The 15,443-nt window shown below is 30.9% G+C and overlaps 1 protein-coding gene across 1 annotated transcript in view; it reads right to left on the bottom strand.

Annotated features, from left to right (window-relative positions):
- Positions 1–285: 285 nt before the first annotated feature.
- LOC107441231 (BTB/POZ domain-containing protein 6-A) overlaps positions 286–15,443 on the bottom strand; it is a 29,621-nt gene continuing 14,463 nt past the window's right edge. Inside the window, exons 3-5 of the mRNA XM_016054410.4 lie at positions 6,286–6,541; positions 4,895–5,491; positions 286–3,333 (exon numbers count right to left, since the gene is read on the bottom strand). Of these exons, the coding sequence (XP_015909896.1) occupies positions 2,832–3,333; positions 4,895–5,491; positions 6,286–6,524 (1,338 nt within the window). The 5' untranslated portion in view covers positions 6,525–6,541 and the 3' untranslated portion in view covers positions 286–2,831. The remainder of the gene's footprint in view (positions 3,334–4,894; positions 5,492–6,285; positions 6,542–15,443) is intronic.

Here is a 15,443-nt window from a genome sequence, read left to right as displayed (position 1 = left end):
AATGTGTAGTTATAAGAACTATAATTTTTGAAAACCAGAATTTTGTGCAAACCGCTACCATACGAGCGGAAAAATTTCCAAATTTATGATATAAGTATCGCATATTTTGTTTTTTAACACCAGATTTTTTTTTACCAGAAATGTCTTTACCAATTTGTACAATTATTTTACAAGAATTGCTTCCTGGTAAAATTACAGTACTATACCTGAAAACCGTTACCATACGAGCGAACAAATTACCAAATTCATGGTTGAAGTATCGTATATTTTTTTTATTACCAGAAATTTGTTTTTTTTTTTTTTTTTTTTTTTTTTTTTTTTTTTTTGTTTTTNATTTTTTTTTTTTTTTTTTTTTTTTTTTTTTTTTTCTCACAGAAATGTGCATATCATTAAGGAAATTTTAGCAGAATTTTTTTTCTCCGTGTGCTGTGTAAAACAACTGGGCCAACTTATACTTTTTAGATTTAAATCAAATAAACTAATTATAAAAGACCTTTCTGGTATTGTTTTTAATCACAAATGTTGTAACAGAAATGTTTGATACAAACATGTTTTTTAATTGACTAATTTCTCTAAATATAGAAATAAAGCGAATGTGAAAGGTTCATCATCCTTCCATATTCATTCTTTTAAAGCTACTCTTTGAACCTCATTTATTTCTATGAAATAACGATTTCAATTTTTAGCGAACAATACACCATTTGTTTAACTATTGTGGCTTTGTAACAGTAATTCATGACTGTCAGGCTCGGTTGTCCATCCCTCTCTATGATAAGAAAATGGTGCATAATGTCATTATAAAGATAAGCCACAATTTTCTTGAAAAATGCATTTAATTTTTAAATATTTGAAAAGTTTACTCCATCGCTATATAGTTTGATTTCCCCAAAACGAATCGAAATTGTGAATTATTAGTTTAACTTTATTTTCTTTAACTTTATCAAGGAGAAAAAATCTCGCTACGTAGACGATTGTTTTAAAAAGATAAAATAACTTTTTAAATACTTGTGTCTACCCGTTTTAAAGTCCGGAAATTTTTTTTCACCAATATAGTACAGCTTAAAATTTAAATTTCTTCGATTTTTACTGATTCTTTTCATTTTTATTCATTTCTTTTATCGTAGAAAGATCTTCGAACCAAATCTTTTTCCCAATTTTAACTTATAAATATTCTTGTAAAATACAGATATAGAGTAACTTTCTCATGCGAGGTAAAGGAAAATATAATAGCACTAATTACTTTCTGTAATTTGATTCCTTTCCCATTTATCGGAAATTATCTCTCGTTCCACGGCAGAAAATCTTATTAAGCTGATTTAAGTATGAAACATTCATTAATAGAGCTTCATAATTCTAAAGATTTATTTCCGTTAACTAAGTGCATCTTAATACTTTAATTACGTGTGCTTGATTTCTACTTAGGTTGCATTTAACTGTGATAGTCTAAGTGGCTTGGGTAAAATAAAATGAATGATTTGGAAGGATTTTGAAAATTGGCTTGGAAAAAATCATTTGCGACTAATACTGATAAATGCTTTGACATTTTTAACATTTATTGTTACAAGTTTAAAGATATTTATAATTAAACTATGATAACATACTTTCATTATTCTCATGCATAACACATTTACTCATGGTTAATTTATACTGTCTATTGGACTATGAATGAATCGATAAGAATTTAGATAACAAAACAAGTGAAACATATTATCACTTTCATTATTCTCAAATACGGCATATTTACTCATGGTTAATTTATACTCTTAATTAGATTATGATTGATTCAACTTTAGGAAACAAAATAAATGTAATTCTAATGTAAGTCACATTTACTCGTGGTTAATTTATATTCACCATTGGATTATAATTACTCAACTCATTCAGCATATTATCACTTCATTATTCTTGTGTACGGCATGATTATTCATCGTTAACTTATACTGTTAATTGGATTATGATTGGTTTAATAAGAATTTAGACTACAAAACAATGTGGATTTAAAATGTGTAAATATTTTTTCCTGCTGTGTTTAAATTGAAACAAAAGTGTTTCCTTCAATCTTTTTAGTTATTTTCATTCCTGATCTTTAATAATTTTTTTTTGTGTAAATTAATATTATCTTGTATATATTAATAATTGTCTTGTTCTTTGCCACGATTTTTTTCCTTTGTTAATATATTATTATAGCTAGATGTTTATTCATATTACAACGAATATGTTATTGATGTACCAAAAATGTGTCTTCGATATTTAAATTGATATGCTAAAGGTAGCCGACGGATATTTTTTTTCCCTTTCAATTTAGAGAGTTTTCGGTGCATCACTTTTTTAATTTTCTTTTGAAATTCTTGTTTAAATTGTTTTATTAAATGTAAAGCCAAATTACACTAGAGCCGCCTTAACGTTTAGATGTTAGTAGATTTCTGGACATTATTCTAGATTCAGTGGTGAAATCAATTCATTTTTTACCTCCCGGTAACTGTGACAGAGATTTGATGAGGGATACAATTCAATTTCTACCAATAAAAAATAAAAAAACGTTTTTTTTGTGACTCTTGATTTATTAAATTATTGGATTCAATGCTGAAGTCAATTCATTTTTACCAACCGGTAACTGTGACAGTAATTTGATGATTACTGGTATTTATTTGATGATGACTGGACACAATTCAACTTCTCTAAATGAAAAAAACGTGTTTTTCGTATTGCTGGTTTTACTGAATTACTGGGTTCAGTGCTGAAACCAATTCATCATCTAGTCAATCATTGATTTATTATTAAATTTCACCCTAAAAAAATATAGTTTTATTTTTCCTGCAATAATTTTTTTTTCAATCAGGGATGCAAATTAATTCTTTAACAGGAAACAACAGACTGCTTCTATCATCTACCTTGAAATTGCACTTCATTACAGAACTGGCCGACTTAAGCGTAAATTCTTCTTTTGTGAATTCCATAATTTTCACACCTTCTCCAGTAGTTTCTACTGTTAAACTACCTATGTCCCCATCATCAAGACGCAGAAATTCATCGAATAAAACTTCTTCGATTTGATCATTACATTCCTGATTGTCAGCTTTTTTGACTATTTTTGCTCTTGAATATTGTTTTGTTGTCTCGTTATACAACGTAATATCAATTTTTAATTGTATGTGAGAAAAAGAATAACAGGGAATTGGTTTCATGGCCACGACCAGGCCATACATTGTGATGCCAGATCCTTCAACAGACAAACGAATGTATTGTTTGAATCGTTTAGTTGAGATCCTCATGATGTCTTCATTATATCTATATTTAGTTGGTATTTTTAATCTTGATGCACTTTTTATGGACCTGAAATATAAAACAAAAATCTTTATGTGTCAATGGGGGAGAAATTGTGTCCGATAACGGACCTTTCGCAAAATTTTCTAGTGTTAAAACGAACTTGTCATTAAGTAGATAGTTTAAAAGAATCCTTAACAAATACTTTATCGAAAAAACTATCCCTTCACAAAACTACTTTTGAAAAACGGAGGTAATTACGATTTTAGTTAACAATTTTAAAACTATTAAAAGACTTGGTTGGTGCGTGGGTTTTTCTCACAAAAACAGAGCCATTTTCCCTCATACTCACAAAATTATGATTAGAATTTCCCAACTTCATAAAATTAGAATTTTCACAAAAAGTCAGAAGAGAATATTTGTTTTTGAGATTTTTTACGAAATCGGGACCCATTTTCACTAATTCACAAAATTAGGAATAGATTTTTCATGATTTCACAGAAGTCTTAAATAACCTATGATTATTGTGTTACGACCAGTATTGGGCTTTTAATGAACAAAATTTCCATTTAAAGTGGTTTATAGTAAAACAATTCAATTTGTTTGTGTACAACGATACAAAACATTTATAAAAATATTTTTTGAAGAATTTTATTTGGTGTGTGAAACTTAATTCGAATCACATGTTATGTTAGTTACGTAACAGGAATGTTAATGCAACTATAAATGAAAAGCCGCATGAAAAATTAAATTTTATTTCAGTCACATTTCTTTAAGAGACATTAGAGACTCAAAATAGAGGGTTGTATAGAGTGCTGGTGAGGAAGGATAGGTATTGAGAAGAAAAATAGTAAGTGCTGGAGTATTAGAAATAAGAAAGAAAAAGGAAACAACAGTGTCTTAATAAAAAAAAAAGATGAGCAGTGGTGGTGCTGTTCTGATATCGGAGGCAGAATGGGATACAAACCACAGAATTCGTTCTTTATAAATTAAATTCCGTTACAATATAATTAATTTTACTTGGAAAAAATCTGACCTTTCGGAATCTCGACTAGGATTATTTCAGTCTCCGCCCTATATCACGACTAGACGAGATAGGATTGATGGTTCTTTTAATGAAAAGCGCCTGATTTTAATTCACAGAGCGTTCGAAATTCCTAACCAACTAATCGAAATTTTATGAGCTATTTTCTTAGTTTAAATTGAACTATTTTTCTATGATAGAGCCAACAGAAGTTTCTCTGAGAAACTATCACAAATAATTAATAGTTTTCTGATAATTTCCACCAATGGTATTTTCCACAATATATACTCCTTGCATACATCCTTGCTAAAAGGGTATCAGAAATTTTGTATTAAGTACTTTAAATAAACTAAAGCAATACTTACAAAGTTTCATCTGTTTGAATTTATATGAAACCGAGACAAGTCGTAATCATGAATAGTTACAACAATTAATAAAATATAAACAAATTTGAGATATCACATACAAGAATTTTTTTTAAAACTATTGTGACTATGTATTTTAATTCCTTCTATGTATTCTTATTCCTTCCCCATGAGACACCCATGACTTCGAATGTTTTTTTTTATAACTAAAGTATGTATTTAAGATGGGAATATTACTTACCTATTTTTAAATTCTACACATAAGTTTGATGGCAGTCGAACAGATTCCTTTCTATTTGACATCGCAATATTCCAAAGAATAGCCAACTGCTCAGAGTTATCTAATAAATCATAATGTTGAAAAACATCTTCCAGTTCTTCGAAACCAAGTGTTAAAAAACGAACATATTTCAGAAGATCTTCTATTGAATTTCGAATATTTTTGGTACATTTATCTACACCTCTCTTTTTGCATTGTTCTTCTCCCCACTTCCATAGAGATTCTATGATTGTTTTCTCAGATTTAATATCCATGAATTCTAATTCCAGGATTCTTTGAAAAGTTGCTATTGAAATGAAAAGCATGCTTGAAGAAATCAAAATTTTAGAAGCATGTCGAGACACGTAACTGAGACAACGATTTTGTAATTTTTTCAACTCCAAAAAAGCAGCTTTTTCATAAAGGGAGAGTACTGTTTCGAAGCTTAAAACTGCGTGAGAAAGCAAATAACTTTCGCAAAGCTCAATTAAATTATCTATTAGATACTTCTTGCCACAGTAAGCTGCTTCAAATGCTTGAAACTCATTTTCGAATTTTGCAGTGTCTGTATATAGGTATCTAAAAAAGAAACAATTTTTGATATCTTTGTGCATTAGAAATAATATAATACATTAGAAGAAAATATACAGGTCATACATTTTGCAGTAAATGTGTAAAAACTACTGGTGCTAAATCATTTGGATCACTAAAAGAGACTCGTGTTTTATTTTATTCGGCAAATTGCCAATAATTTATAAAAACAAATAACTTATACTAGTGGGCTCCTTTCCCTACTCGCTTGCATTCGCCAACTCTAAAGATTATTACTCAATCAATGTGGTCCATTTTTTTGAACCAAGCTGTGCACTTTATCAAAGATGTCCTCTTGAGATGTCTAAGCAGACGTTATTTCAGTTACCAGTCCACTAGAAATTCATAAATGATTAATCAGTTACAGATGCAACCAAGAGGATTAGGTTCCTATTGGTATAGGAATGCGAATGAAAATAAAGAAAATAAACCAAGAACCAATCACATTACGATAAATAGAAATTGTGGTAACTCGATGCTGACCTCATTAAAAGCAGAGACAGCTTGAAAAGAATATCATGGTTACCAGAAACTGAGTTTAGTCAAAATTTTACAATTGAAATTTGTTGCCAAAACAAGGAGCCCCGATTCTACACTTTAATCAGATCTATGGTAAACAAACTATGTTAACTTGATGACATAGTATTTTGAAAGTTTCATAAAGGCATGATATTAATTTAATTTATATTAATGTGCAATTTATGTCGCAGATATCTCAAATATGATAATATCTCAAAATTATCACTTAAAATTGAGGATATAAACATGATATTACATTATACCGAAGCATTATGCGAAATCCTGTTTCTGTAACATCCGGTATTCGGATTTCACTTTCATTTTCTGCCATCTTACCGTACAGCATGGCTTCAAACACTTTACTTCCACTGGCAAGTACTAGCTTGTGGCATCGATGAGACAGATCATTGACCAAAAACGTCACATCACAAAGGGATTCCTCAAAAAACAGTTTTGAGATTCTGCTTTTCACATCATCATTCTTTGACGGAATGGCAGCCATTTTTCTTTCTAAGCGAACTGAAACAAGAAATAATTCCACAGTAAAAACAAATAGTTTTGATTTTTCAGTTACAAATACTTTTCATTTTGTAACAAACTTTTTGTGTTAAATAAATACATTTTCTTTCGTTTTTTTTGTGACTGATGCTTTAGAACAGAATCTAATATCTATCGTTTGTAATTGGATTCTGTTCTTAAAATTTAATAGTTGTTTAGCGTCTCAAAAGTTTTTTAGAATGAGTCTTTACTATCGTTTTCGTAAATACTGAAAAATTTGCTTAAGCAAACAAAAGTTAAAAAAAGAAGAAAAAAAATTAAGGAAAAGATTTTTTCCTACATTAACTTAAGATTTTGTACCATAATACTTATCCCTAGATAACTTATGTTCACCAAATATTCTCGAGACATGCATCAATTTTACGAATTCGGTATGTAACATTAACGTTTTATGTTCTTCAAAGATTGCAAAGATTAAAATTTGTCATAACTAGCTGAATACCCGTTCTTCGCACGGGAGAATAAAAAAAAAGAGAAAAGAATCAATAAATCAGTACTGAGAAACACGACGCAATGATGCTGAAAAAGTTGAAAGGCATATACGGACACAATTAAAGAGCTTGATGGAAGAACCAGGTGAATGAAATTTTTAATTGAATTAACTAACTATAGAAAATAAGATAAAGTGGTTGCATCAATATGGGTATGTTTAATTGTAACTGAGCTGTTTTTGTTTTCACTTTTATCTTAACATAATTGATCCATATTAGTTTTTAATATACTTGCATAACTTTTATTTAAAATTAGGTAGTGGTACATAAAATAAATTATTAGTGCCCCCTTCTAATAAATCGGCAATAAAATAGTTCAGATACACGTGTTCTTCAATTAATATAGCTAAAATAATTTTAATATTTTTTATTTAATGTTATATGTTGTATTCTTTGGTAGCCTTGCGTTTTTGAAGTAAGCCTAGCTCGTTGTTTGTAATTTATACCATTGGAATAAAGATAAAATGTATTTAGCATCTCTTGGCATGATGGCATTGCTCCCAGCCGATTCATGATAGTTAAAATTAACCACTATTAAGTGATTTTCACAGGCACATATACCTTTTCGAGGAGCTGTTAAACACTTAATTCAAATCTATCCGTATTAAAACTGATTGGTGCAGTTAGTATAATTGGTACTTATTGCATAACACATCAATATTTGAGTTTATGCGTATTTATCAGTGGCAGCCAACTAAAGCCGAATTTTTTTAATTAGAACTTCATACGGATTTTGGAGCATGACCATTTCTCTACCTTCGCCTTTAATTTAGTGTTAAAATATTAATAAGTATTGGTGGGAAAATGTTCTTTTAATTCAAATTCATTAAAATATTAAAACACTATCTTAGTTACCACTGGAAAAAAATGTTTTCCGAAACTACGCAAAACCCGTTGCAGAATTTTTATCAAAACCAATTCGCCAATTGCCATAAAATACCAGTAGTACTCATCACCGTCAGTGATACATTGAGAATAACGATTTTTTACTGTTTTTTTAAACAAATTTTCAATAAATCTTTCCTCCATGAGCTTGACTTTTTATCACATAGCTTATTGTACTTTATTTCAATTAATACACATTATCAATATTAATTTAAAATTAGTGTCAATTATAATATGCAGATTTTTTACGGTTACCCAAAACACGAATAAGTATCTTTTCTACTTATTTTTGCTCTTTAGTTCAGAAGTTACTTTTTTTTAAAATTTCAATTAATATAGATTACCAACATTAATTAAACATCATTGTCGTCAATGATAGCATGACGATTTCTTACGGTTCTTTGAGCTATATACATAGCTAGTACATAGCCTTTTTTTATTTTAATATGCTTAACTTAATTAATTAAGCATCATTGGTGTCGTTTTTTTATGTTTCTCCTAAACCAGGGATGGGCAAACTTTTTTGGACGATGGCAAAAAATCGAGAAAAAAAAGTTTGATGGGTTGAGTTAAAACTTCTAAAATAAAAAAACGATATACAAGTTTTAATTTAAATATTTAATGAGATGAATGAAATTGCGATTTCATTTTTAAAAGTTCCTTATATTGAGGCTCGAAGTGAGATGTGCTTATTTTAAGTAACGAGGCTAAATGCTTGTCTGTTAGTCTACTTCAGAAATGATTTTTTCTAAGGTTCATAGTTGAAAACACTTGTTCACATATATAAGATGAAGCAAACATGGCACTGATTTTCTGGGCATGAGATATTAAATTTTGGAAACTAGATTTTGGTAATGATTTGCAAAACTCAAACTTTGGTATATTTTGAAACAACAATAGTGTGCAATCTCTCCACACGCAATAAATAATGTTAGAACTCACACCGACAGAAAAATCAGCTCGTTGGAGCTTAAATTGGCTGTCTGCCTCATGGGAAGCACAATTCACCTATGTTAGATTCCATATGTCTGCTCCTCGAGAAAGACAAATGCTCGTTGGAGCTAATCTGCGGCTATTCTATAAAGAACTTCTGCTTTCAACATTTAACCCATTGAAACTGTCTGTGCTAACTATTTCCATCAATTCCATCAATAGAGAAAGTAAAAAGGCCATCAGTACTTTGTTAAAAAAGAAAGAACAAAAATAGCTTTAAGCAAAGTAGACAAAATATAGGGGAGAGTCGGGTAGTCCCGCCCACAGTCAATTTCATATGTATGGAATATTTTTCAAGTCAATGGACCATCGGACATTAATTGTTATATTAAAAAAGATTATTTTCAAAGTTTCAAGTATTCATGCAGCTGTTAACATGGTAAACAATAGTTTTGAAAATATGTTGAATACAGTAGTCAGGAAATTAAGAAAAATTGTTTGAATGTTTCGATTAAACTTCATTTTAATACTAAAAAAATATTTTTTTCTATAAATACAGCATTAAAGTATGTAGTCTTAAGTTTAATTTGCACAAAGAAAGAAGTTTATATGTGAAAAATTGTTCGAGTAATTACAAATTAACAAAAAAAATGGATTTCGGGTAGCCCCACTCACATAAATGTCGGGTATCAACGCCCAATTTTATTTCGTCGATAAATGTACGGTTGAAAAGATTATTATTTTATTGCTTCAAATTTGAATGTTATATGCATTTTCAACAACAAATATTGTTGTTATTAAATGATTGTTATTAAAAGATAGAATTCACTAAAAGTATATAAATATGTAATAAATAAAATAATTTTGTGATAAAAATTATAATGAGGTTTATCTGTTGTCAATACATTGGTCAATTTCATTTACACCTGAAAAAACAGTCAAAAAACATAATTTTTGTAACGGGAGGGGCTACCCGACACATTTTGAAAAGAGCTAAAAAACATGTTTTTTTAAATTTCTATTTTTTTTAAGTTAAACTATTCTTTTTCTGTTTATTCTTTTTGCATTATTTAATTAGATGGTAAAACAATAGAAACATACAAAAATATTGATTATTACTCAATATTATGCAGAAATATAAGCAATACTCTTTAAGTGGGATGGGCTACCCGACTCTCCCTTAGATGTATAATGTATCTTGTTTATATTCACCACGGATCGGCAAGTTAAAATTCTATCCGTGGGTCGGATAAAACCTTCCGGCTGGCCACAGTTGGCCCGCGGGCCGTAGTTTGCCCATCCCTTTCCTAAACGAATAAGTACCACTTTCCCATTAATTTTGATTTTGTATACATAATTTTTTTCTATTCGTGATCGCAAGAGTTTGCCCTCTAGTGGGAGCCTGAAAATATCAGGCATTTATTTATTAAGTTTTAATTCAGTTTCATCGGAATCATTGGCAGAGTCAAATGCCTTTTTCTAAGCAGCGAATAAGAAGCAAAATTTCCCGAAATAAAAGACCGAAGAACTTGAAAAAACTTTCCAGAGAATTAGTTAATCTTTCAAGAACAGAACACGCCAAGCATTTGAAGAAAAATTCCTCAATAATTTTTATCTTTCTATTATCAACAAACTTGCAACTGATAACTTCCGATTTCGGGATCCCATACTGTTACAGATGTGTGTACTGATATAAAAAACATTTTTTTTTGATCTTCAATTCATTACGAATTAAAGAGAAGACAACATTGCTTTCTTCACTCCAATGTATAAATGTGAATACAGAACTGTAATAGTTTTAGAATATTCTTCTTTTTTATAGAATAGTATATATTTCTGTATTTATATAATTCGGAAAAAAACAATAAAGAATCATCCGAATTACTTGAAATAGTATCATTTGTGCTGATTATTATTAAATTTTTATCGTTTTCGTGGTAAGTATTTTTTAGTTTTGAAAGAATAATTTCAACTAGAATTCCGCTATTCTGTTTTTAAGCTACATATTAAAATTCATATCGAGATCTTTCAATTATAAAATTTTGTTGTGTGGTATGTTATCTAAAAGTAATGAAGGGATAATCTATGTACATATTATTTGAAAATAAAGGTCATTTCATTCGGAATTCTCCGGATTTATAAAGCAGGTAAGTGTTATAATTTATAAAATAAAAAATTTTACTTGTGAATAATTTTTTTTCTTATTTGATGATAATTTTCTATACAATGATTTTCTACGTCCGAATATGAATAAAAAAAGACAAAAACAAAAAGCATGAAAGTTTTTTATTTTAATGTGAGGAATTTTTAGAATTGTTTTTTTGTTTGTTTAGTAAGCATTCTTTATTTTACGTTTTTTATTTTCTAAATAATGATTTTTATTGAAACTTAAAATTTTTTGATAAAAATTGCTGTCAAAAAACTTTTTTTACAAAATTAAGTTACATGCAATTATGAGGCTTATGTATACTTTTTGCTTATTTTAATGTTTGAAGTAATATGATTCGTAAAACTATGGAACGTAAAGTTTAAATAGGCATTTCAAGTTATATCATTAAATTTAGTAAAATTACTTCTCAGGTATTAGGTTTTAACTCTAATAAGAAAATACATATTTTTTTCTATTTATTTACAAATATATTCTTTCGATGTGTTTTGGACGTTCCTTCTCTAAAAGAAAAGAGGAACCATTTTATTAATATCGTTTGTATAAGAAAGAATATCAAACATTTTTTTTTAAAATTTAATAAGCCACAATAAAGAAGGAACGATATAATGCTACACGTTACAATAAAGGCGTCTCCAGAGTAACTGAGTGACTGTGCATATAGAAATCGCAGGTATTCGTCTCATACAACAACGCCCTCTATAGTTCGAAGCTGTCGCGAATTCCATTACCGTTGGTTTTAAATAAGTATATTTTTAGAAGCAAGTTTAAAAAAATTAATATAAAAAAAATAAAAGCACTTGGTGTGAGACAAATTGTAAATTTGGTGACGTAGACCACGCGTTCTACCACGTAATGTTCATTGAATTTATCTGACATAGCTAAAATAAAATAATTAAATGTTTAAAGACGTGCAATAAACTATTTTTTGATCAAATAGAGCTATGAAGTAGCAATTATCACTGATATTATCTTTAAAATAAATGATAAATTGAATTGTTAAAATTTAAAACAATGGATGACACTTAACCGATCAGGAAATTTTATTTCGTTTTCCACTCTTCGCGCTCGAACGGTTTGTTGAATGTTCTGATGCTGACAGTGACCTTCCTCGTGCTTTGAACTATCTGCATGCCAAATTTTATAACTTTCGGTCTGATGGTTTATGAGTCTATAAAGGACACACTCACAGACATTCATTTTTATATAAACTCTTGTTTGTGAAAATTGCAACACCATGAAGGAATCATCATAATTGAATGAAATTTAATACACAGTTGAGTGGTAGTGGTACAAATAAATGATTAAACTTTCAAAGCAAACAAACAATAACAAGAGATCGAAATCAGTATTTTGTGTAACCACCACGCTCCGCAATAAGTGCTGCTACACGACATGGCATGGAGTCAAGCAAACTTTGAATGTCTGTCTGAGGAAGAGAATTCAATACTGTTTGTATGCGTACCCAAAGTTCGTCTGTAGAAGCAACAGGACGAGGATTACGAGCGAGACGCCGACCAACGAAATCCCACACATGTTCAATCGGCGACATATCCGGGGAATACGCCGGCCAAGGAAGAAGTTGTACCTGTCGCGATGCAAGGAAGGATTGAACAGTCCTAGCAATATGAGGGCGGGCATTGTCCTGTTGAAATACAGCACCTGGCAAGGCTTGAAGGAAGGGAACAGCTTGGGGCTGTAGAACTTCACTGATGTACCGGTTGCTGTTCAGATTACCCACAATTCGTAGCAATTGAGATCGTCCATGATATGCTATGGCACCCCAGACCATAACTCCGGGTGTTCGTCCACTGTGGCGTTCGATAACGCACTCCGGAAGATGGCGTTCACCGGCATAGCGTCTGACACGAATGCGGCCATCATGGTACCACAAATTGAAGCGAGATTCGTCAGAAAACACGACACGCTGCCAATCAGCAAGCCAGTCCCTATGCTGGTTGGCCCATTGCAGCCGCAGGCGGCGAAGGTTTAGCGTGAGGGGGATCCTGTATAAAGGAGTCCTTGCGCGCAGTCCACGCTGCAGCAGACGTCTACGAATTGATAAAGCACACAATGAAACACCTGTAGCTATTGACCACCGTGCTGCCAGTTGTCTAGAGGGAGCCGTACGGTCCGTTAGCGCAACGCCGAACAGGTGTCTATCATCGCGAGCTGACGTGACATTTCAGGGTCCACTCCCGGATTTCCGAGTTGTCCGACACTCGTCCATCCACTGCTTTCAAACACGCATCACTGTGCTGCTGTTACGCTGCACACGAGCGGCTACTGCACGATAAGATAATCCAGCTTCACGAAGGCCGATGATTCTCCCCCGTTTAAACTCCGTAAGTTGTTGAAATCTCGCTCTCTTTCGTCGAATAGGAATAAGTAATGACTAAGCTGACATTTACCACTAGCAGATAACCACCGATAACCATACTCGCTAGGCTACAGTCGTCTATTTATTCGGATCCATCCGCCGTTCAGAGGGCGCTGCTCAGCATACGCATGCACTACGGGTCTGAAATTCTAATCATTTGCATATCATGCTCTACTTTGCATTTCCTGAAAATTTCAGCTCACTCGCGTAAGTCCTTCATGGTGTTGCAATTTTCACAAACATGAGTTTATATAGATTAATATTTTAATAAAAATTATGAGTATTTCGCTTCAGTTACTTTAAATTATTTGGCATATATTAAAGAAATACAAATGAAATTAAATAAACAAAATTTAATGATTACGCTTCTTAAGTGAGTTTAAACGGTGAGAATAAGATTATTTCTGCCAGACCAGACCAAAAACGAAAAACGTTTGTGCATCATTTTCGAAAGACAAGTGAGTGGTTGGTGATGATGAAGTTGTATTATGAAAGTGATTCATTCTTTGTTTTTGGTCAGACAAAAATCGAAATATTTTTCGTTTTTGGACCACTCGAATAATGTAGGTTTTAAAACTGCAGCTTTATTTTACTCTTTACTTTTTTTTATTTATCTGCTTGCTTGGTTGTTTACGGAAAGACGACAAAATTTCGATCACGATTAAATGGCGAAAAAGTTTGCATGCTCCGTTTAGAAAACAATTGTGAGTAAAATTGTCATCAGGCACTAATTGCAAATTTATCACACTAAATAGTCGGAATTTCAATTGATGATAAGACAATACATACTGTCTGTTGGGCAGCATTAAAGCTTATATTGTCTTCAAACACACAGTTACAAATTTGTTTATTTTAGCTGCTCTTTTGACAATATGAAATCTAATTCTTCTTTGTAACTGCCACAGAACGATTGAAACTTGCAATATTGTCAATATTGTCAGCGGTGTAGTTACAGTCTTTTGTTAGTTGGAATATTTATTGACGATGAATTCCAAATTTAACGATCAAGAAACTATTTGAAACTTGTGATATCAATCAGCGCAAAGTGTCAGTTAAAGTTTAAGTCAAACTTAAAGTGACGATAATTTGATTTGGCTATGAAATAACAACAAAATCTACTTGTCGGGAACCAATCAAAATTTGCATCGTTTTCGGAACTACAGTCAAAATTGTTCATTCTAAGTAATGGGAAAGGTGTAGATATGTCAATTACGGGATTCTATCGTCACGCATATGAAAAGCTAGTAGTTTTAAAAACATTAAAAAGTAATCAAATTTTTAATTTGTAATCTATGGAGTCAATTTATTAGTTATGTTGCACTGATTTAATTATAGTTATGCTATGTTAAGAATGAATTTAGAATATAGGTTTGTTAAGAAAGTAACACTTGCGAAAATTACAACTTTATATGAATTTTCCTTTTGTTCTCTTTTTTGGTGTTGTTGTTGTTGCTTATCCCGATGGTCTAGAGTCCTAGACCAAGTCCAGAAGATCATGTCGCATCAGCAAGTCATAAACAGTCTCTCCATCACACATCACCTTTTTTGGTGTTCTTAGTCTAAACTTTCATTAATAAGCTCTAAATGACTTCGGAAAAAACTGAACTTCCGATTTTTATTCGTTATTGCGATAAACGAGATCTTAGAGATGCGAGATTTTAGAGTTAGAGATGCTGTAAGGGTGTTGCAGAAATTTTTTAACTACCTAATATTTACTATAAGTAGAAAAATGATTTAATATTTAAAATGATTTTAGGAGTAAATCATTTTAAATATTAAATCAGAAAATTTCAGGAAATACCTAGTTGCAATATTTCAAAATTAAATAATGTTTTAAAACAGAAGAATATAATAAAGGATGTCCCAAAATCTACCCAAGATTTGAATTCAATCGAAAATTAATTAATTTAGTGTTTGCATCAACCAGAAAAAGAATTCAGTTTGACAACTATGGGGTTACTGACAGTATAGGGTTATTTAAAATATAGCACTACACGAAAGAACTTA

The sequence above is a fragment of the Parasteatoda tepidariorum genome, chromosome 4 (assembly GCF_043381705.1).
Source record: "Parasteatoda tepidariorum isolate YZ-2023 chromosome 4, CAS_Ptep_4.0, whole genome shotgun sequence".
Taxonomy (NCBI): Eukaryota; Metazoa; Arthropoda; class Arachnida; order Araneae; family Theridiidae; genus Parasteatoda; species Parasteatoda tepidariorum.
This window is presented reverse-complemented; position numbering and strand designations above follow the sequence as displayed.